The sequence below is a fragment of the Nipponia nippon genome, unplaced genomic scaffold, assembly GCF_047370975.1.
Source record: "Nipponia nippon isolate SJK-2023a ecotype South Korea unplaced genomic scaffold, ASM4737097v1 scaffold_19, whole genome shotgun sequence".
NCBI lineage: Eukaryota > Metazoa > Chordata > Aves > Pelecaniformes > Threskiornithidae > Nipponia > Nipponia nippon.
The window spans coordinates 8361477-8384922 of NW_028262335.1; the positions used below are offsets into that span (position 1 = coordinate 8361477).

General features: G+C 40.9%; 1 protein-coding gene across 3 annotated transcripts in view; it reads left to right on the forward strand.

Annotated features, from left to right (window-relative positions):
• The window catches only part of PRDM16 (PR/SET domain 16), a 354915-nt gene that overhangs the window by 136153 nt on the left and 195316 nt on the right, over positions 1–23446 (forward strand). For all 3 annotated transcript variants that reach the window (XM_087755352.1, XM_087755353.1, XM_009460869.2), the window contains one exon: positions 5446–5795. In XM_087755352.1, coding sequence (XP_087611478.1) covers positions 5446–5795 — 350 coding nt within the window. The remainder of the gene's footprint in view (positions 1–5445; positions 5796–23446) is intronic.

Sequence of the window (23446 nt, forward strand, 5' to 3'; positions counted from 1 at the left end):
TTGTGTAACTTGCTTCTCGAGCTTATTTCACGTTCATACTGATGTTTGGCATCATCATAGGTGTGTTCTTGTAGGACCTGGTCAGCAGGGATGCCTTCACGCCTCTAGAGGGTGAGACAGGCCACATCCAGAGAATTGCCCTGGAATACTGTATACTTCGGTGTATCGCTGTAGCCTGTATATATGAGGCCTGGTTCTCAGCTTATTTACCCCCCCTCTTTCTTTACCTACCATAGCTCTGTTGACTCTTTCTAGTAAGCGTTCATGTAATGAAATGCTGGGGCCTACTGAAGGATGCTTCCAAATCATCACCACCTGTCTGATGGGAGTGCGTGGGATTCACTTTGGGTATTTTCTTGGAGGAGCAGTTGTTCAGCCTATGCGTAATTTTCTGATTGGTGAAAATTATTTAGTATTAGATTAATAAATGAGACCATCTCTATACCAGTTTTATTCCTATCAGGTGGAATTTCCAGAGTCAGAACTGGAAAGCTCAGCTGATATTTTGGTCAGTGCTGGTCACCTGCCCAAAGCTAGCCATTTTCCAAGTCGGTATATTCATCCAACTCGGTTGCTTGCCACTTCTTTTGCATTGTTCCCTCTGTTAAATCTGATTCTGCATTTCAGCGTGCCTCTTTTAGAGGTTCTGCTCCGAGGCTTCCCTCTTCGAATAACATTTTGGTGCATAAGTAAGCACTGTTTGCAATTCCTTGAGATGCTTTCCCTTTCAACAGATAGGGTATCTTTTGTTTAGTGTTGAAAAAGTTGGGTATAACAAACATCCCTTTTTGCTCTGTGAACTACAGAATTGGAAGAAAATAATAATCCATGCTGAGTTTCAATTAATGGCTGAAATTGTATGCTACAAAGCTGATGCACTAGCTAATGGGAATACTTGCATTTTTGTTAATTCAGATTAATTTGTGATTAAAAACTATGGATTTATTATGGTATAGCTGCAACTAACTTTCAGTAAATGCAATTTCATGTGGACCATTTTTGCTTTACACAATGAATCTTAATTTTTTTACTGACTGGTATTTTGGAATATTACTTTAACATTTTGCCCAGCTTTTTGTTACAACTACAGTTTTCTTGCCAGCTAACTGCTGTGTATTTAGAAATAACCTAAATTCTGCTTTGGTTTGATATGAGGCATATGAATATCAGTTCATCACATTTAATTCAAATAGAGTATTCTGATATGCTAATGAGCACTCCAATTAATGTGACAAAAACTTTGAAGATACATAGTAATTACATTTTTATTTCCTAGTAGCTTTCAGAGAAGATTTCTGAAACTTACTTTCTTCTTAATCTCAAACCATTAGAGTGAAAATACTCTTTTTTAGTTAGAGGGACATTTCATTAACGGGCTTTGTGCACTGGGAAGTTGGAACTAAATACATATGTATATAATTTTTCAGATATAGGAAATATGAGGTGTAAGAGCACAGCTCTGATAACTCTATGTTTAAATGGTTTATGGTGCCCGAATGACTGTTCACTTAAGTGCAGTGTATGATGTTAAAGTATTACACTTCGTATAATAAAGATCGTAAAATCTGTAAAAGGTCCTGTTTAGCACTAACAATCTGAAGAGGTGAATGCATCCCAAAGATCAAGTCTGTTGTCCTTAGTGGAGTTCCTCTGGAAAATTTCTCTCTGGATTTAACACTCACTTGGATGATCCTGGAATCCTCTAGCTGGTTGTAATATAGATAGTTCAAAAAAGTTGTTGAAAAACCACAGATGGTTCAGCCAGGAGTCTTTAAAGGCTTGAAAACATGCATTTCAGTGAAAGATATTCTATCCTATGTAGCTCATTCAAGAGGTTAAGAGGTGACATCCTCAAAAATTGAAAAGGGAGAGATGTTGAATGCAGAAGGTAAAAAGGAGGCAGACGGCTTGCCAGGGAGAGCGGAGACAAAGGGGCTTCTAATTCCCCCATTAGCGCTCGCGTCGCGCTGCGCGCTGTGTCTGGGGGGGGCCGTACCCCCTTCCCTTACCAGCGGTCGCTACTGGGCAGCGGCGTCGTGCCGCAGTGTAAATGCGGAGCAGTGTACCAGGGCTTGTTGGCCACTGCTGGAAAATCTTAAAAGTAGGGGGTTTTCAGCCTAAAAGATAAACTATGTACTACCTTTTGATCTTGAAGACAGAAATAATTCAGAGGAGTCCTGTGGTCTAAGTAACGCAGGAGGTCATATGGAGTTAGCACAAATCCTCTTTTCTGACCTTAAAATCTATCAATGACGTATCTATTTGCAGTTCCGTTGGTTTGTTCCCGATACATCTCTGCATGGCTGTGTAGGCGCTCTCTAGTGCAGCAGCCCAGCTTGGCTCGGGAAATCACAGTCCTCAAGGTTTTAGAGTCAGAACGCAGATGCTGCAGTGGATAAGAGAAAGTAGTGACGTGGGCTTTGGTTTTGTTTTTGAAACGGCAGCTTGCATATTTTTTTCTGTTCACCTCTCAATTGCCTCTTTTGGCTGCCCAAGGAATGTTTCAGAATGATCGCTACAATTAAAAACCTATAACATCAAACCTTAAAAAAACAAAGAATTTCAAGATTTCATAAATGTAAAGAATGTACTATTGTGTAGCATATTTTTGGAGTCTTAGAAAGCACTCAAGTTCTTGACTTTCCAGCAAAGTAGGAGTGATTGGAAACACTTCTGTCATAGCTGAAGCCTGGTTAGCAGTGACTGCAGGCCTGTGTTTGGGTTGCAAACTATGGCGATTACTACAAATTACCCTGCTCTGGGTTTGTACACTTGCTGGAAAAAATAATCACCTCCATTCATAGTTAATATAGGTGTTTGTGAGGTAAGAAGTTCTGGTGAAGGCGCTTTCTTCAGCAGGACCTGTAATGGCAATCTTGCGGACTGAAGTCTCTTTCCTTTCTGTTCTGCCTTTGGAGCGAGCAGGAGGATGCTTCCTCATGGAGGGGATCGGCTAAGAGCCGGGGTTCCTTTTCCACCTCTGTTAGCAGCCTGTTTGTGCTCTCTACGGCTCTGTCTCTCGTCTGTAAGACTCTATACGCCGTTCCCCCTTCTCTCTCTTTGTAAATTCTTTGAAGAAGGAGCTCTCTTCTAAGCAGGGCTGGTTAATCAAACTGAATAGGAGCTTTCAGCACTAGTATCACAACAACAACAACAACAACAACAATAATAATAATAATAATAATAACAACAACAACTGCATTTCATAAGAATAAGTGTATTCCAAACACAAGTGCATCAGAATGGAGTTTGATTCTGGGAATTTCACTGTATACAAGTCCAAGGGAAAGTGGGTCAAAACCCAGAGTTTTCTGTCTTTGGGCAATGTTGTAAAAAATAATAAATTTTTCAAAATCATTAATTTTGTAGTCAAAAGACTTAAATTTCAAAATTTTGTATGGTCAGGAAAGCGAAGGAGGAAAGGGAACAATTCATTTTGAAATGATTGGAGTGTTTGGTTCTGAAAATAGAAAAATGAAATGTATTCTTGGCTTCCGAGATCTGGCACCCGCTCGGCTGCGATCCCCGGCATTCGCTGGCCCGGTGAGAGAGCGGGCAGAGTCAAGGCGGAGCTCCAGCTCTGTTGTCCAGGCTCCTGACGTGGAAATGCGGCCGAGTCTCTGTCAGAACTCGAGGTCCGGGGCACTTGTAGAATCCCGGCTGTACAGCGGGGAGTAGCCGGAGGCAGCCCTGAGAGTCCCTGCGGCCTTGGCAGACTGGCCTTGTTGCTTGATCTTGAATGAATTTGGAGGAAATGTGGCACTTTCTTAGCAGAACTGCACTCAGCAAGCAGAATTCTGCCGTGAAATCACTGAAATGCGTGTCTGAATGAAGCATTTCGGATTCAGCAGACTATCATTTTCCAGTTAAAAGTATTTTTCTGAAAACTTCTTAATCAAATCCTGTGCTCACAGACTTTTTTCTTATTTGGTTTTCTTTCAGTGCATTCTGGTAAACATGACTCAGATTATTTGTTTTTGGCAAGTGATGGAAGGGGAAGGGATGTTTGAAGAATTTTTTTAGCTTGTACAAGCCTATATCAAACCAGAAAATAGATGCATGTTGTTACAGGTTTAATAATGGGATTGACTTGTAATTCTCTGAAGTGTAATACTTTGTTGGTGGAAAATTAAGCTTAAAAATCCTTGCAGGATTAAGGGTATTTACTTTGGGGGCAGGGGGGATTGTTTGTTTTCCCCAAACACACACACGCTCCCTTCCTGTCCTCCAGACTAATTTGAGTCCCAGTCTTTTGAAGGCGCTGAGCTGAACAGTGCTGTGATTATACTGAAGATGCTAAGCATGAAAGATTTGACATGGTATTTCTAACTGGATGCAGTTATCAATTCTGGCTAGTAATGTTAGCTCCTCCTACTTAAAATTATGCCTTTCTTCTATGTACATCCCTTTCAAATCTTCTTATGTGTGGTTGTTTTTTTTTCCTACTACCTCGTACAGCTGAAGAAGTTGAGGCATAGGAAAAACAGCTGCAGTTCTGCCGATGCTTTTGTGGAAAGAGCACACGAATCATTGTTTTGAAAAAAGGAAAAAAGAAATAGTGACTTGCCTCTGAAATTCTTACATCCTGGATAGTATGAAATGAAATAAGCATTTTAGGCCCCCGTTTTTAAGTGCTTGCGTTTCTTTTTAAAGAATAATGCTATAATGCTACTGGGGTTAATCTGTTTCTGTCTAGTTTATGAGATGTTGCGTGGAATAGGAGGAAGTGTACAGCTTTTCCCTAGCCTTCTCTTTGACCGTCGTAGCACTATTGCCAACCAGGTCCCCATCCTGTGGACTCCAGTGAAACAATATCTGTACTGTGGTTGAGAGCGTAGCTTAAAACGCTCGCTGGTTAAGCCTGTAGGACACATTAGTTTTACAGTAGTATCACAAGCTAGTGATGCTTTTGTTACACCTGAGAAGGTACATTGCTGAGATGTAGCTGGGAGGTCACATCAGCCACGGCTTCTGTTGTGTGACACATCGAACCCAAGAAACCCAAATACTAGGCAAACATTTGTTCGTGCCAAACTGAAGTTGGGTTTTACCTTAATTTCTCTTTTATTTCCTCTACAAAATATACTGAGCCAGTTAAAACAATAAAGGGTTACAGAGAACCTCAAACACCTCTTCTGTGTTTTCTTCCCTCTTTCCCGTATTGAAAGACAACCGCGACAGTAGCCCTGATCCAGTGTAACGTGACAGGCCTGCAGTTAGCTTCCATCTCATCCTTCAGTAGCACTGAATACTGTGCAGCCAGTATGAATGTTCTTACCTCAGTTCTACCTGAGTTCTGTAGGTGAGGATTATCTTTTTTTTCTGCCACTACTTCTATCCTTAAAGCATGCGAACTAGGCTTTATGAAACTTTGTCCCAAGAAGAGATTACCTAATGTTCACGTGAGTATTTCAGTGTGTTTTGTTCTGCTGTTTCCCCTTTTAGGTGACAGCGAGATTGTAAATAATATGTACGAGACCGACCCTGATCTCCTTGCTGGCGAAAGTGCAGAGGAGGAAACAGAGGACAGTATTATGTCCCCCATTCCTGTCGGACCTCCATCACCCTTTCCCACCAGTGAGGACTTCACTCCCAAGGAGGGCTCACCTTATGAAGCTCCCGTCTACATTCCCGATGACATTCCAGTCCCACCAGATTTTGAACTCAGAGAATCTTCGATTCCAGGGGCAGGGCTAGGGATTTGGGCCAAAAAGAAGATTGAAGTTGGGGAAAGATTTGGACCCTATATGACAGTACGAAGGAGCACATTAAAGGAAACAAACTTTGGATGGGAGGTAAGCATGTTGAATGTGATAATCACATTCATTTGTCTTCTGTGCAAACTGTTCATAAAGCTAGACTGAGTCCTGACTAGCCTGGGGACAGAAGTAGTGACTTTGCTAATGCCGTATTTCCTTGCGTTATTTTGCATCCCCCATTACATGCAGTATTTAAAAGGCAGCAGAAGTCCTTTTCAAGATAGCTTCTTGGGCTACAAATACTGCTCTAGCACCATTTTAGAAGGTTGGTTTTAAATGATGTTGGGTCACTTCTTAAAGTGCTTGTCATTTTCAAATTGTGTTCAGAACTTGTCACAATGGAAGAAATATGATTAGTCGCATCATGTTTTGTAGTTGGGTGTGTTACCTTTGACTTCCAGTCCATGTTAGCTGTGCAGGCATTATTAACTGGTCATAGAAGAATAGCATGTACCCATTAACACCCTAGATGTTCTTGAGTTCTCGTTCTGCAGCAAAGATAAAGAAATGTGAAAGTCATTTTCCCCTAAGAGCTAAACAAAAAACGATCTTCAATAGGAAAAGCACCACTATCCCAGAACTCGTATCTTTCTCCCTGCTTTTCTGGGGTTGTCCCAGAAATCATCTTAGTCTCTTCTGCTCCTCTATTCTTGATTTGAGAATATCCATACTCCTAAGAATTATCATAAATTATCGTAGATTTTGTGAACAGTGAAATGTAGCCTAGGATTTATGCTTTGTGTCCACAGTCCGATCCCAGTGCATCCAGTGTCCATTATATAATCTATAACTGCTGCTCCATCGCCGCCCTAATGCCCCCCCCCCGCTGCCCCTGCTGTGCGTCGGAGCTGCTGGCTGTGGTCTTGAGGAAGCGGCTGGGTCTGGGGCAGCCGGTTCAGGGGGGTTTGGCTGGCTGGGACCCGCATGCTGTTTGATAGGCTAGCCCTCTCCCTCCTAATATGTGGAAGCGGAATTTTACCTCCCTTTTCCCTGGGTGAAGCAGTAACTTGGCCCGTTTTCTCCATCGGCCACTAACTGACATGAAGCCGTGGTTTTAAAACTATTGGAGTACAGAGGTGGGAAGCAACTAAGGGATAAAACGGTAAGACTTACCAATTGGACAAGCCAACAGTGCAATCACAGAAGCCCTGTTTTCTTAGAAAATGAGGTGAAAAAGGCCAAACTTAAGCATTAACATTTTAAATTGTGTCTGATTATATTTACACTCTTGATTGTGAAGTCTGAAAAATCAGTGAACAGTTACATTCTGTGTGTCCAGATGTTTTTGTTTACTTTTTAAATGTGTCGAAAGTGCAGGAAAAAGCAAAAACCACTTGCTATAAAAGCAAAACTCAATCATGTTTTGTCATTCTGCAGTAGGAAATGTCTGAAGAGCTAAAATCAGAGTTTGGTTGAATGAGCCAAGAGTTTCCTTTTCTCTCTCCCCTAATGTAGGGAAAGAAGGGAAATTCAGCTGAGAGTTTTAATTCCCTCTCCCTCTGGCTGATGGCATTCCTCAGAAGTTCGTCTTTGTGTTAGTGCTTTTCTTGTGAATATTGTTCCAGAATATTTGATTAGTGTTACTGTATTAGCTTCAAAACATGTTTTTTTCGGGGGGGGAATCCCTGTTAATATACTGGAAATACTTGTGTGGTTCAGGGAGGCTGTAGGTGTGAGGTGGCTTGAGATGTACTGGTCACCTTAAGGTGTCTCTGAAACAAAGCACGATTTTCCTCTAGGAATATGCAATACTGATTATTTGTAGGCTGCAGTGTGGAAGTGGCTCCTACAGAAAGGTGAATTCTCTTTTTTTGAGCCTAGTATTTATAGATGGCATTTGGTTTTGTTTTGTTTTTGTTTTGGTTTTTTTTTTGTTGGTTGGGTTTTTTTTGTTAGACAACGATTTTTTTGGAACAAAGCGCTATCTTTGGCTGCTAGAAGTCAGACCAAATTTGAGTAATGCAAGCCTTTTTTTCTATGACCTTGGCAAAACTTTGTCCTTCTGTTTTACATTTCTGATAAAAGTTTGTATTTACATTAATGTTTTTAAGACATGTTCCCTATGTCCATTCTGCACTGAACGCCAGGCCTGATATAAGCCGTATCTATTAACAACAGTCTGCGTTGACTTTGCGATACTGTTTATTTTTGTAGTGTAATTGAACAAACTTTCTTTCTCTGTGGTGCTTCTCACATTTCAGCAGCATTCTTTTGTTCCCTGATTTGGCAGGTACGTTTCATACCTGAAAGGAAGGACTATTTGTCCTCCATCAGATGTCCTCAAACACTTAGACCCACCCTGACACTATCTCTTTTGACTTTGCTTGTACTTGCAGATACCTCTTGAAGTTTTCCACTTCCCAGTATGTTTAAAGAAAGTTCAGAAATCTGGTTCTAGTCACTCAATACCTTCATTATTTCACTTGGGAAAAACATACACAAATACCTTCATGTGCTAAACAGGAATTCATGTAATAAATACTATCTCTGCCTGTGTGTTGGTTTGTGAGCCGTTTCCTTCGGGTGTAAGGTTGGAAAAGCCTTAAAGAGATGTTCTAGGCAGCTTTACATGATGGCACTTGTGCTAGAAAATTGTAACTTGGGATATGTTTCCACCCTCTGTTAATAAAATTGAGTAGCCAGACAATTGGCAGCAAGAGAAAAAAAGGGCGAGTTTTTTGTTACCCTATAACTTGTTGACTAGACTTTTGCCTCTGTATCTTGTTTCTTGCAATAGTGGTGAATCTGACAAATCTAGTTTTTGTAGTGTACGAGGAGAAGTGTTCCTTATGCAGTTTGGCATTTTTGACAATACTTCTCTAACGTGTAGATTTGACTTGCAGTGACTTGAAAGTCCAATGCTGTTGTAAGACTTCTTACACATAACTCCTTATTGCTGGCTAATGGAGATATTACTATTATACTTGAATTGCTTATTCTATTAGTTATATTAGTAGTTTTACTTCAGGAAAGATCTGTTCTTCAAACCCAACCTTCTTTATTCGTATTTCTCAGTTCATTTTCTATAGTTTATACTCTTAATAATGCCACTTCTGTGGACACCCCACCCCACCCACCCAAATCCTGAAAACCTGGTCTGTCTTTGTTTTTAGTAGCCATCAGTTCCTTAACTGTAATAGTGTTTCTGCCTTCTGCACAGAAGGTTCTTGCCCTTCATCACAGGAAATTTGTTGTCAGACTTTGCCTAAACTGAGTGCCACTAGAAGTGGTAATATCGAAGAATGCCTCACATCACATTTTAGGTGGGCGTTCATTAGCAACATGTCAGTTTTGCTAGAAACTGTTGTTTATGTTGTTCTATAGGACGCATCTTTGTGCTTAAAAATGCGTATCTGGCTTCTGAACATGGGCAGTATGCAAGTTTCTTAATGTGTTTGGACTTGTGCCCCTCTGTAATGGGCCCCCGTCTGCCCTAGATAGCATAAGGGATGAAACAGTGCTGGAGGATGTTGGAGTAGGGTCTTGGTATGTGTAGGTGTGTAGGAAGGCATGTTTTTATTGCTCTTCTGTGGATTTTTTTAGTTAAAGCTTGAGCATGCTAATTCAGCATATCCAAATACAATAAAAATTTAAAAATGCTTCAGTTTGTACGTCACAATTAAGATCTACTTCTGATTTCTGTAATTAAAAAAAATCGGGGGGCTGGAAAATGTGCTATTAAGGGTTTTGATTTGAAAATGGATCTCTCTTCTATCCAAGGCATTAACACTGCAGAAATAGCTTTTTCTTTTCAAACCTCAGTAAGACCAGATTTGTGAAAATTAAAATGAAACAAAACAGTTAACTGTATTTCTTCGAAGTCCTCAAGAAACACGGGCTTCTGTTTGGAGGTAGGGGCCAGCTCTTTTTTCGTCTAAACTGTTTGATTCCGTGCTGCCTCTGATGTAAAACATCTAGCTGCAGGAGGTAAAAGAAGAATGCTATTTGCTGAAACTTTCAGCTTTACTCATTATTTCCCCTAATAACCTAAAACATCATAGGGAATACAGAATGTCGTGTCTTAGTTGCCATATTTTGAAAAAAAGATGTGTAATTTTTTTTCTTGTTGATGTTTTTCCTCTTAGCCAGACAGATGGGACTGGGTTAAGACCGGGTGAATACGTGCCCTACTTTATCTGCAGCAAGTCTTTACTATCTTGTTTCTTTAGATGTTTTTCCTCCAACGTTTGCTTTGTGGAATATGTTTTAAAAAATATTCTTTAAATTAAACCACACCTATTATTCAAGAGCTTTTTTAGCATGAGATGGCAGTGAGTGATTCATGCTCATTTCATAAAAATAAATGAGATGTGTCGGTCTTCCGGCCCTCGCCCCCTCAGAGGGATGATTCAGTAAGCGCTCGTACGGGATGGTGTGCCCTGTGTTTTCCCTCTGTGCCTCCTTCCCTGACACTACTGTGCTGATCGTGTTCATCTACCTTTTTTTCCTTAAAAGATACCACCCAAACTAAAAGCCTTGTGATTATTTAGTGTGACGTGATTGCATTTCTGCTCTGCTCTCCTGATCCTATTACTTCCTTGCCTGCTGACACAGAACATACCATTCAGAGTACCCCAAATAAATCACAGCGTGTTTTCACTTATTGCCCCGGGACCTAAAAAAAAAAAAAAAAAATCGCGTAATGATTTTGATCACTTTGTTGAGTAAATAATGATATTTATCATAGCACTGTTTATTTTGCTAATTGAGAGAAGAATGGGAATCGTGTCCTGGAGGGAAATTCAGCAACTGAATTCTAGGGAATTTGGAAGCAATCAGATATGATTTTAGCTCAGTTAGCTTCACAGAGTAAATACCATTAATAAAAGATAGTTATTAGTTCCTTTTAATTTATATTTTAAGAGAGATTATTTGCTGAAACACGAGAGACTTCTCTTACACTAAAGTGTAAGAGGCAGGGTGCTTCTTTACATTTGAAAAATAAGTGCTTTCATTTAATACTTTAGGGTGAAGATAGAAGCGGTCCCATGAAAGACAAATAACTGGAAAAAATAAGAGCCGGCAGCTAAGGATGCAGCAGGCATTCTTGGCTTCATGTCTCTGCCAGTGGAAAACTCTGCTGTTTTTTGAGCATGCTTTATAGTGGCAGTGATTCATAGCAGTTCAACCTCCCCGTTCCCACAAAATAGAATATTGAAATTTTGGTGTGGGGGTCTTTTTTTGTTTAGTTTGTTTGTTTGTTTTTTAGAAATACTCATAAGTGCCAAGGAAAATTTACTTCACGTGACGGGCCTTGATTGCCGAGAGGAGAATTATATTGTATTTCCTTGAGTCTTAAAAATATTAAAATAGGAAGGAGACTCTAAGCATTCTTTTAACTGTGATGGTTTTGTCATGCTTCCCAGTTAAAAGAACATACAACCCAAATTCCCTCATTTCACTTTAAAAGCCGATACGGTTTGCTAAAGAAGCGTGTTCTTGTCTGTCCTGTTTTTTAACAAAAGATGCTAAAAGAAGTATGAGTCCTTTAAATGAGCAAAGAAGTCCCAAAACCTGTTTGCACTCATCTCCTGCTAACGTTCTTTCAACTTTTAGACTGAAAGGATGTGATGACATTTCCTTGTAGTTTTTCTTCGTGTGTCTTCTGATTCATTCATTTTCTCTGGCCTCTGCCTTTCCCTTTGGCTTGAGAATAATGTTACTATAACAGCTTCTATCGCTCAGGGAAAAAGAACTTATGAATTGCTGTTTTCAAAACCACATCTAATGCGCTTGCAGGGAATGAGCAGTCTTGGAAATTGCTGAAGAATGGTGTGCATGGCCATTCCCTCGATGGAGCGCGTTACCTGCGCAGAAAACATTTCCCATGCAGGGTTACTTCACAATTTCTCAAAGTTTTGTTTGGCTAGAATAATTTTGAAAAAGAAAGAATCTATGGGTTCCTAAGGTAAACAGAACGTAAGAGCACTCTGGGACTGCCCAGATATGCCCTTGGCCCCTAGTAGTTGCTAACAGGCATCCGTAGTTAGAATGTATATGTACGTGCATTATAAAACTGCAGATAAACTTTTGGTTTAGACCGAAACCTGGCACTTAAGTGAAAAAAATTAATCTCAAGGAGGAAAAAGAACTTACTGAACTCTAAATATTCTAAATACTGTGCAATTTTGGGCCAGTGTAGCTGCTCAACTTTGTACGTGCTAGATACTGTCGCCTTTCCAGAGAACAGTTGTGGTGGGAACATCAACACTTGAATTTTCTCCACAGTATATGGCCTTTGTTCTGCTGTTAGGAGACCATCACGAGGAAGGGGAAGAGTCAGCTTCCAGGTCCTGTCAATTGTTAGACTGCTTCCTATGCCGGTATTAAAAATGTGCCGGTAGGCACATGCTACTGGCTTTTGATTCAGAAAAAGAAGAGAAAGAAAAAGCGGGGAGGGGCGCGGGGGAACGGCTTATTGTATCGAAGGCAAAATCCCGTTCTCTACAACTAAATCTGTTTGGGGGGGGTGTAATTTATTAATTTCAACCCTGGATAAAAATGAAAAATACACCTTATGACATCCAAGTGAAATGACTGAAATTTGTACCATTTTTTGATGTTTCACCAGATGCTTCAATGTCAGGGTTAAAAGAGTAAGTCTTTTTTAGGCCCAAGAATGCCAAGATGTCTTGCTCTATCTTAGGCACTCCTCTAAAACATGGGTATATAAGGAATTAAGGAAAAAAAAAGAAGAGACAAGGGAAGGGAATGACTAAGAATACCTCCTGATATTTCTCCTTTATTTCCATAAGGGGTAATAACTCATGAGCAATCCGGCAGAGGGCACTTTCTTTAAATAGAACATTCTGATTCACAAGCAGAAAAAGGAAATAAATATTTTCTTTTCGTCTTCGAGAGACATCCATGAATACCAGCTTCTGAAACAGTATTTTATCATCCACGCTTAAAAAAAAAAAAAAAAGAAAAAGAAAAAAATGAGGAAAAGAAAATCCCACTAATAGCTCAGTGGTGACCGCAGGGTTTGAAAAATAGCTCTTTTCGTTGTCAAAAGCCTTGCAGAATACAGGGCACTACTTCTTCCTCTGGAATGCTAACCTACGTAGAAATCCAACCTTTATTTTGTCCGTTCCCAGAAAAGCCTGGCTGATGGAGCATTGGAACACAGTAGGCTTTTGTAAAGGAAATGATCAATAAGTTAGAGTTAAACCATAAATATACATGGGACTTTAAAGGAGGCATCACTCTGCGGACTCTTCCAGTTGCAATTTCAGAAGGCAGAAGCAATGCAAAATAACTTGCTTTGCAGTTCTTAGGCTGCTTCTACATGGTAATCAGGGATGTGTTGCTGTTTGAGAAGACAGTCCTTGTGCTACTTACTAGTGGGTAATGTACATCTGATAGTATGGCATCGAGGAGTCCAGCATAAGCTAGCAATACAGAACGTACCCGAGTTCTCTAGGGAACCTGGGAACTGCCTGCCGAGGCCTGAGCTGCTCCACCTTTCCTGCTTAGAGGTAGGCTACCCACACCTTGCTTGTACCGTCTTTTGCTGTGTGAGGGACTCCGACCGGGTGAATGTTTTAGGCGTTCACCCAGGTATTTTCTGGGGTCCTTTTTCTGTGTCGCTTATCCCTGACCCCTGAGTTCCAGGAACCTTGTGCTAAGACATTCGAGAAAGTCGTTACTCAACTTTGAGTCAAGGCTTAAATACTTAGAGCTGTGTTTAGACTCCAAAGGTTTGTGACATTAGCAAACCTTTCAGTGAACCTCATTTGAGTTCCTGGTTAATCAGGAAGTCTGAAGGTTTTAAATTAAATTTCTTTAACTCAATCTGTACAATACAAGAAGTGGCAACAATGAATTTTCCAGAGTAAAATGTTATGTTAATTACTTTTAAAGAAAGGGGAAATCACATTCTCTGCATAATTTGGCACCATCCTCCTCTTCCCATGGCAAATATGGAGCAGCACCGCAGATTTGGAGAACTGCTAAATGTAGCAATTCTTACTTTGTGGGATTTAGCACTTCACACATTTTGGCACTTCGATTGCTTCTTATTTGGCTCTGGAAATGCAAGGCAGTTCTGTTGTTGTATCTAGAGGTGACAGTGAAAAGCCAGGTCTATTGCTATTCCTGAAGTAGTGGAACATAGGTGGGTCTTTGTCCTCCCCTTGTTAAGATACCATTTAATTAGTCATCCTTTCCTCTTTTTGTGTATTTCATCACAGCAAAGTACTGGGACCTGTACAAAATGAGACAGTCCTTGTACTGAAAGTTCACAACTTTGAAAAACACGGGCTGTTTGTCCAAGGAAGGTGTGAAGCTAAGTTTGAGTCACATTTAGAAACACTAATGGAAGACGCACGTCTGGCGGAGGAGGTCTGGTGGTCAGACAAGGTGGCAAATCGGCCAGGTGGAGTGGAAGGAGCATTTCTGTGCATAGGGTTGTCTTTGGAAATTTTATTACTAATCGTGTGCTTTGCTTCTCAAGTTGTGACTAAGGCCAGCTGCTTTGCGAAGCGTCCTTGTGAAATACCCACCTTGACTCACTGGTGCAGCTCTCTTCATTTCCCGGTTCTCTGTCCTCTCTGAAAGCAAACAGATAACGAGATTGTCTGAGGCGCGGGCCTAAGTGGGAGCTGGTTAGCATAATCGGGTTCCAGACTGGTAACAGTATGCTGTGACCATTTAATGTGTTTGCATTGATCAGAGACATGCACATTCAAGTGGGGTGTGTAAATAAAGGAGAGGCATCTCTCTCACAAGGAAAGTCAATCTGTGTACACATCGGGACGCACAGACTAGTGAGGGTTCGTCAGAACTTGCCATCACTTACTCTCTTTTTCCCAGAAATGCACTAAATGTGCTTCAAAAAAATTAAAGTGCTTTTCACTGAAGAGGACTCTCACCCAGATGTCCTGCTCGTGCACGCTCTTTAGTGGGGCTTTTTTAGGTTGCTCTTGGCAACATGTTGCTCGTGAAGTAAATCTCCGGTGTGTCCTGGAAGCCATCTAATGTACAGTAAAGGATGCAGTAGCTCGGAAGCCCTGATCTTTAAGAATCACCTTTGTATTTAATGTATTTCATAACCTTTCTGGTATAGAAACTGCAGCATTCAGCCCACTCGTGCCTGCATTTGTACTGAGGCAGTTTGTTCAGCACACAGAAGTGGGTATTTTCTTCCTTTTGATCTGATTAGCGAGCAGTATGTTTCTTCACTTTCAGATAATGCCTGGGCAAGTCATTGCTTTAATTGTACATCTTATTGTGTCATCCCTGTTCAATCATGTTCAAAAATACCTACATTTCACCCTTGTCCCCCACCTCCCTTTTCCCATTTAGATCTCACTGAAGTCCATTCTACCTTATCAGCACAGTAATTTCATGAGCAGAGCTAGGATTTCTGCCGTTTAGGCCCCGGCCATTGTCTGTCGCAGCTGCAGTCAAGATAAACCCTCACCCAGAACAAAGTTGGAATGACCTTTTACAAGCAGAATCTGCCTTGTTTCCCTCCAGACTAATTTATCAGCCTTCATTTCAGCCTAGTCTCTCAGCAGAGGCCTGAAAGAACATTACAGAGAGCATGAATGAACAGGGGGATTAAGATGCTTGGCTAGTCCCTCTTTTTCATCAGACACCTTCTGGATTTACTGAGATGTAAGCTGTAAATGACCGTAAGTGGTGAACTGCCTTAAACTTGGAGTAAGGGAAAGGGAAGGGGCGGGGGGGGAATCACCAAAGCCAAATGTTTGGAAAAGAAGAGTGATGTGGGGAACTGGATAAACCTCCTGTCTTGAAGTCAGAAAGTGGTAGGTCTGAGCAGTAACCGAGTTCCCCCGGCTCTGCTGGCCGTTGCGCGGAGGGCTCCGTGTTGGTAGGCCAGTCCGTCCCCGAGAGGTGCGGGGAGGGGTTATCGGCTGTGCAGAGAACTGCCTCACGGCGAGACGGGCTCTGGCGTTTTCAGAACTGTTAACAAGGGGTTCTTGCAAATTTAAATCCAATTTACTGATGTAAAGCAAATTTTAAAAACGGGATTACGTATGTATGTATTAGAAGTACTTTTGTGCAGCAGACCAGCAAAAAATTTACTGGGAGTGTGATTTTAATGCTGCAAGCGCTGAATTTTTTTTAAAGTGAGCTTGACAAGTGTCAAAGAGCTCAGTATGAAATGAAAGATCCACTTTAAGCTGACAACAGCCACAGTCCAAAGGACTTGCTGTGAGGAGAGGAATAAATATTTGTCTCTTGAAGGAGGGGAGAGTTGTCACCTATGGTTTGGGTGAATATCCTGGCTGTACAACATAGGCGGCTGTTGTTAGCTTCAGTGGAATTGGATAATTCCACCCCTAATACCGTAAGACATCAGATATCTTTTTAGTGCTTATACCTTTTAGCTTTCTTCATCTTTTATATAATGAAAGAAAGGGTTGTTTAACAACTTTGAAACATTACTGTTCAATTACAAGCTGCTCAGTTGGGGGGGGGGGAGGAATCCTTGTCTGTAAAACTTGAATCATTGTGGTGGATTACTTTAATTGAGTTGACTTGAAAGCTTTTGCAAGGGAAGAATTAAATACAGCTCCAGTGACTTAGCCCTTGATATTGGTAGTGGTGGTCATTGCTAGTGCTGTATTATTGCACCTGTATGTTGTACCGGCAGTCGAGGAGCGCGGCCGAAGCACAAAGGCAGGCTGGGAATTCTGACCTCGCCCTGCGGTAACGCTGCTGCGCGCGTGGAATGGGACTGCTGCGTCCAGCCAAGTAGCAGAAATGTCTACATATAAAAACTTAATGCAAGCAGATTTTACACCTTCAGTAGATTTGAACTTTTGATATATTTGAATGTTTTGGAATATTTCAACTTCTGGTGAAAAAGAAGGAAGCAGCAAAGGATGGAATCGCAGGTGTGGGGGGAGCGTGGAAGCAGTCAAGTGAGCAGCAGGGCGAAAACATACTGAAGAGCCAGCTTGTGAAATTCATATTGCGGTGTCTAGCGATGGCGAACATCAGCCACAAGATGTTTAGAAACTGTGTGCAGATAAAAGACCAAGGTTTTGAAATTATTTTAAGGTTATGAGGAGTTTAGCCTATTCGCTGGACAGGCCTGGCATTTTGGCTACGAGACTCTCGTATCTTCCTGTGACCGTACGCACCAATAAACCCTATGGCGATAATTGATATTTTCCTTTCTGAGCAATAAAAGCCCTCGAAGCGCAGTGGCTTGTGACTATAACAGAAACATCTAGACTTTTCTAAACCTTTGGAAGACTTCTGATTTAGTTTAGATATTTGGGTGAAAGTTCAGGCTGTGATTTCTTTATATCTTCTGTGTTGCTAACCCATATTTGTGCCTTTGCAGTCTTTTAGCTAGTAATATAAAAGTCGTAGGATTTTTAGGGTTGATGCAATCTTGCTTGCTCTCAGCAGTTGCTGTGTTTCATCTCTTATTGAGAGAGCTTAATAATGTAAAAGTACTGCACTGTTATGAAGCTTGCACCTTGTTGTATATTTACGTGCTTTCAAACAAAAGATGTGTGCAGCTCATCTCTTAAATACTAACTAAACTATTGTTCGAAGTGCTAATTTACAGACACTTCCACTCTCAGAAGTTAAGTATCTTTTGCTATTCATAAGTGCTCATATCATCTCCAAAATGAATTTCAGCGGTGTGGAAGGGAGATAAAAAGGCTACCTTTCTGGAGAGTTGTTGAGGCAAAATGCAGATACTTACTTTAAACAGGACAGATTATTTTTGGCTCTTGTCCAGTTTCCTGGGAAATGGACAGAGAGAGGATTAATTTCTTAGTCCACTGCAGCTGTGCTTAGGTTTTAATAAGCATACAAGCTTGATTTAAAAAAAAAAAAAAAAAGCCAGGAAGTTCAGATTCTTGTTGAGTTGTCAGTGTTCTTTGGGGCAGAAATTGGGTTTCACTGCTAAGTGGACTAGCAGTACTTTACAGACATAAGTTAAGCTTCAAGGATGGTGCTGACCGAAATGTCAATAACCCTGCAAAACTTAGTGAAGGGGCAAAAGTGATTGCAGGTTAACTTCCATTTAGATAAATGTAAGGTCACGTAATTTAGTGTATCCAGGGAAGAGTGTCTGTGTCTGTGCGATGCTGAACTTCAGACTGGCAGACAGAAGGCAGGGAAGAGAGCTTGCAGTCCCTGCTGACAGATCTCTGAAATCATTGGCTCAGTGTGCAGTGGCAGCCAAAAAAGTCACCAGTGCCCTGGACTTGCCGGGAGGATGCTGAGAAGGCAGCAGAGGACATCATCGTGCTGCTGTGTAGACCTTGGTGTGCCTCTGTCTTGCAGCTCCGGTGCGAGGAGAGGTAGAGCAGAGTTGGAGGAAGAACAGGGGAGGGCAGCTAAAATTTCCAAGAGGACTGAGCAGCTGTTCTAGGAGGAAGAACTAGAAAATCTGGATTTGCTGAGTTTGGAGAGGAGAAGGTGTAGAGTAGAGTAGATGCTGTTGAAGTTTACAAAATCCTGAAAGCAGTGGATAAAGTGAATTTGGAATTGCTATCTAAGAAATAATATAATACTTGGAGTAGCAGCATTTGATGAAACTAGTAGAAAAAGTGTTGAAATTAAATACAAACAGGTACTACATTATGTAGTGAAAAGTGAATTCCAGAACGTGCTGCCTGCGGAGACAGGTAGCTCAGAAGGTTCAGAGAGGCCTGGGATGGTGTGAATCCAGTCCATAAATGGTTGTGTCAGCAGGAGTAGGCAGGGGCATCCTCTCTAATCTCTCTTATACGATGGCTCTGGACACTGGAGGGCTACGAGGCGAATGCAGTGGAAATGTGCCAGGCTCACATCCTCCCTAAATACCATCTCCAGCTTTCATTGTCATCACTGATGTTCTCGTAAGGTCAGGCAAAGACCAACCCTAAAAACGTCCTTGAAGCTGTCCTATGGGAGAAAGGGGCATTAAGGGGAAAAAAAACAAAACAGGGAGAAATTAAATGTTTTTGGGTGATAACAAGTGACATAAAGTTGTGGGGTCAAGGGACTAAAACAGGGAACACACCAAATAGTGCCCCCAGATAAGAGGGGGACAGGCAGCCCCCCTAAGGCTGCTGGGCAGGGCATTGTGCTGGCCCGCTCCGGGTGTTTCTCAGGGCGTAAGGAAGACGCAGGTCTTCCATTCCCTTCCCTGCTCTCGGGCAGTGCTGCACTGGTGTCAGTGGTGCACCAGTATTTCTGTTGCAAATCTCATTTTCAACTCATTATTATTTTTGTGGATTTTAGATCCAAGCCAACATTCACAGTGTAAATTTTCATCTTGCCTGCATTTTATTGCAAGATTTTGTAGTAATCTGCTGGGAATTTCAGATTTAGAAATTTGAGCCGAAGTGACTTCTTTTCCTGCCTTTTCCTGTTTTTCAAAGTTGCTTCATTTTGTAAAGGGCTTGTGTTGTGTGATATATATCAGTAAATGCATGTGTAAATTTACTGCTTGCTATAAACTGTAATTGGCAAGAGTAAGAATATAGCAAATTCAGAATGTGAATGATAAAATACTGATACTGTATCCTTTAATTTATTACCTGTATTATCCACACTCTACATTTTCCACTCTGTTCTCTCTCCTTCATGAGTTGTGTTTTCACTAGACTGGCATTTTCCTACTCTGATGAATTAACTGTCAATTGAAGTTAGTGAGATAAATCAAAACAAATGGACACACTGCTCCATATTGACTTTCTCACTGCCTGATTCTGAAAACCACTTTCTGAGCACTGTGCTGCTATTATGCTCACTTGGTTCTAAGCAAATGTACAAGAAAGAATGAATTGGGGGAGGTAGGTGTTTAATAGCCATCAATTACATTTTCGCTATCTTTGTTTTATCTAGGATCTTGTCAACAATGAGATCTGTGCCATTTACCTAGGAAGAGGATGCTTAGCATTTTGTCAGAAAATGAAATGCTAAATGGCTCTCAGGAAGCATACGTTGAAGTTTAGGTCTTTTAAAATGGGGTCTTAATCTACACTAGAAAAAGAGGTTTTGGAATAACCGCAACAGTTCAAGTGAAAAGGAGGACACTTCTATCAGCACGGGCTATGTGCAGACACTCACCATAACAGAGGAGGGACGAGTCTCTAGTCTGAATCAAGTGAGGTTTATTAACATTTGCTGTGGGAATTTTCTGTAGATAATTACATGGTCGTTGGATAGGGGACTTGAAGACGTTGAAGTCTTGGCTTTTATCCCAAGATAGCAGAACTGTTTCTAGCCTGGATTATTCTATTTGTGCAAGTAGGTGATCAGGCACCCAGTGACTAGGACCATCTATGTCCCTGATCAGACAAAACAGTACACTAAAGTGATAGATCTGAAATACGGATGTGTTGAGGACTGCTGTCTCTTGCAGACATGGTAAAACTTTCACAGTAAAGAACACATGGTTGCATGGGTACAGCCATTCATTTTATTGTCATCGAAGTTATAATTGCATGATAGAAAAGTGATTGATTGTTTTTAAATAATGAGAATAGAAAATCCATCTACATGTCGTAAGCAGTGCTACTGCAGGGCTGTGTAGATCAAATACCAGCCATGCCTCTGGCTGACCTTAGTTACTCTGCACGGTTTCAGTAATAAGAACAAGCATATGCCTGTCATACAGCAAGTGTGGAAATTCTTTTGTTATTTGTTTACTTGTATCTTAAACATCTGCGCCTCAATGCTTGGCTTTGAAATGCATTCTAGATCAACCAGATTACTTTTTCATAGCTATCGCCTGATCGTGTGTTCTGTCTTCCTGTGTAACCAGCACCACATTTAGCAAATAAATTTAACACCTTCTCACCTGGAAGAGATCTTATAAACTTCAATTCAAGAAGTAAAAGGTTAAAAAAATGTATGTGCAGAGGAATGGATGGTGGAAAGGGGTAAAGCCTCTCAGCAGTAGGTTAATTGGAGAGTGGCATACCAGTGTAGATGGGAGCACATAGTTTCCTTGGACAATGTGCTAAAGAACTGGGAGCTGGGAAGGACCAGCTGGGATTGTTAGTGAATTAGCTGAAGTCAGAAACTGCTGAATGGAGCAAAGAAGTAAAGGGGAAATGAAGGTTAGGGTATAATTCAGTCTAAATTAGGTGGGCCATTCACAATGCATAAAAGGGCTCTGAGCTTCCTTTCTTGGGGAAAATGGGTAGGAAAGCTCACTTTTATTTGGATGCGTGTTGAGTGGTTGATTTTAAGAATGTGCATACCTAGAGCCTACTTTTTGGAAGTGCATTATCCCACACGAGTTTGGAGGAAGCATTGAAAATGCCATGAGCCTGAAAGACAACAGATTTAGTAAGAAAGACTCACAAACGTTATGCTGCAAAAGCATGTAATTTTAATCTCTGAAACAAATTCTCTTCATTTGGTCTATCTTTGCTTGCTTGTTATTAATGATGAAAACTCTGTATCTGATCACCTCGGAATCCTGGGTGCTTGAAATCCACTCTAGCTTTGGCCCATCTCTACTTGTTATTTTTGAAGAGGTTTATTACAGCATTTGTGTACTTTTATTAATTTCTAAGTTTTGTTTCTAAATGGTTATACCATTGAAAGTGATGCGGCAGATGGCAAACGTTCTTGGAGGCTGTATTTGTTCTACCTTAAATTATGAAACACTAAGGAAGCCCCTCTCTCGCATGAATTTAATATACTAACAGCTAATTTCATATGGTGCCTCAATGACGCGTAAGGCATTGAACATGCAAGGGGAGCAGCTAGGTGATTTGGTAAAGCTCTGTAAAATCTCATGAACTTAACCAAATTAGGAAGAAAGGCAATAAACATTTATTTATTTGTTATTAGGGAATGGCAAGTATAAAAGCCTCCGTGATATTTATTGATATAAATCTGTAGAGGTTAACTCGTGGCCTCACCACAACCAGAAAGGTCGGTGATGAATGGGAGCAGCCAGACTCGCACAGCTGGCTGGCCGCGCCGTTGCTACATTCACAAGCAACATACCCATTTCAGCATCCGTTTTCTTCACCGAAATCCTGAAGGAAGGAAGGGATTCGCAGCATCCTTGGAGATCAACAAATGTTGACTGTGTCATGTAAAGTGGATATAAACATTTCAAAGCTGAGGGTTTCTCGGGGCAGCCTGCTAGAAGAACCTTCTTCTCCTGGTCAGAGCTGACCCATGCCTCTGTGGACCAAAAGTGTATAATAATCGGGTACAGTCACTTGAGTCACCTCTGATGGCTTCAGTTAATTCATCTATTGAATACTATTTTGGAGTAGGGGTAAATACAAACAACATGCTAAAAAGTTTATGCAGGGTGCATGCTTAGTACAGGATCATAGAGGTAAATGCAAAGGAAGTTTGGTTACAGATGTTTTTCCTTTTTCATGTTAAGAAAGATACCTTCCAACGATACTTGTCTGTGGTGCATTGCTTTGTAAGTTGATGGGAAGAGTTTTGCTGCATCCCTTCTGGTGTTGTGGCATTAGGTTTCTGTGTGGACCTTCAAACTCGTTTGTCCTCAACTTGCTTAGTATCCCCCAGAAGTACCTCATCCGTTTGGTGACAAAAATTTACCATTTTTCAACTTTGCAGATATTTCAAAACTCCTTAGAGATCAGCGTTACTCTGATCTGTATGTTGTCCGTGAGCGCAAAGTGATTGCAGCTTTGGTTTAAGTAACGTGGTCTCTGTGGCTGTGCAGAGCATACCGAAGTTACGGACCCCTTCGCCCCACAGACAGTTTTAGAAACCTGGGTGATGCTAGATGTTCTGTGTGTTATGAACCTACCTGCAGAGACATTGTGCTGCATCATTAATAAGATAAAGCCTGTCTGACGGTTGGTATCCTGGTTTTATCAGACATAAAACGCTTAATAAGGAATGTATTACCTGGCTGATTTTACCAGCGTGCAGTTCCAGAAGTGCTGTGGCTGGAGGTGGAACTTTCTTCCCCTCGTGCCGTACCTGACGCAGCCCGGACTCATTTCTGTGTTCACTCTAAAGGCTTATGTCAAGCCCAGTCAATTTAAATGAGATTCAGAACTGGAACAGCAATAAGTGTTCAATCAAAGTATTTGATAAATCACTTAAACAATCTTGCAGATTGCAAATTCTGTAAATGCAAGTTCTGCACTTATTCAAAATTAGTGAATGTGACAAGACTAAGAGACAGCAAAGTCAAAACAGCAGGAAGAAAAACTCAGATTCTTTGATGAGATTAAAATACCAGCAATTTAAGTGGCAAGCAGGTAGGACTATGTTGCTCGTGTAGCTTTCTAACCAATACTCGAGCATTTACAAGGAGAATATACAGATGGGATAAAGAAGAGAAGGCTGATTTGATGATTGCAGTATAATTTTACCTTTACTTTGGGGTATGTGTGTTTTCCTTAATATCTTGAATGGCATAATTTAGATGGTCAGGAAAGTTTTCTCTGTTATTAAATGGAATGACAAGTGACTGTAAAAGTAGGAGAAGGGAAATCTCAACAAACCCCAGATTGCTTTGAATGCTAAACAATTTTTCTTTGGTTAGTCAGATTGTAGCATGAGCTTCCTCAGGGGGAATTTATTCTCATAAGTGTCTCCACATAAAAGCTGAATACAAAGTGTTGAAACAAACTCTTGGGCTTGACTTTAAACCGGTTCGTTACCCACTGCAGCCATGAATATGTCCAACTATGTATTTAATGAATTTTTTTTTTCCTGCGATTTTGATTATCTCAAAGCAACAT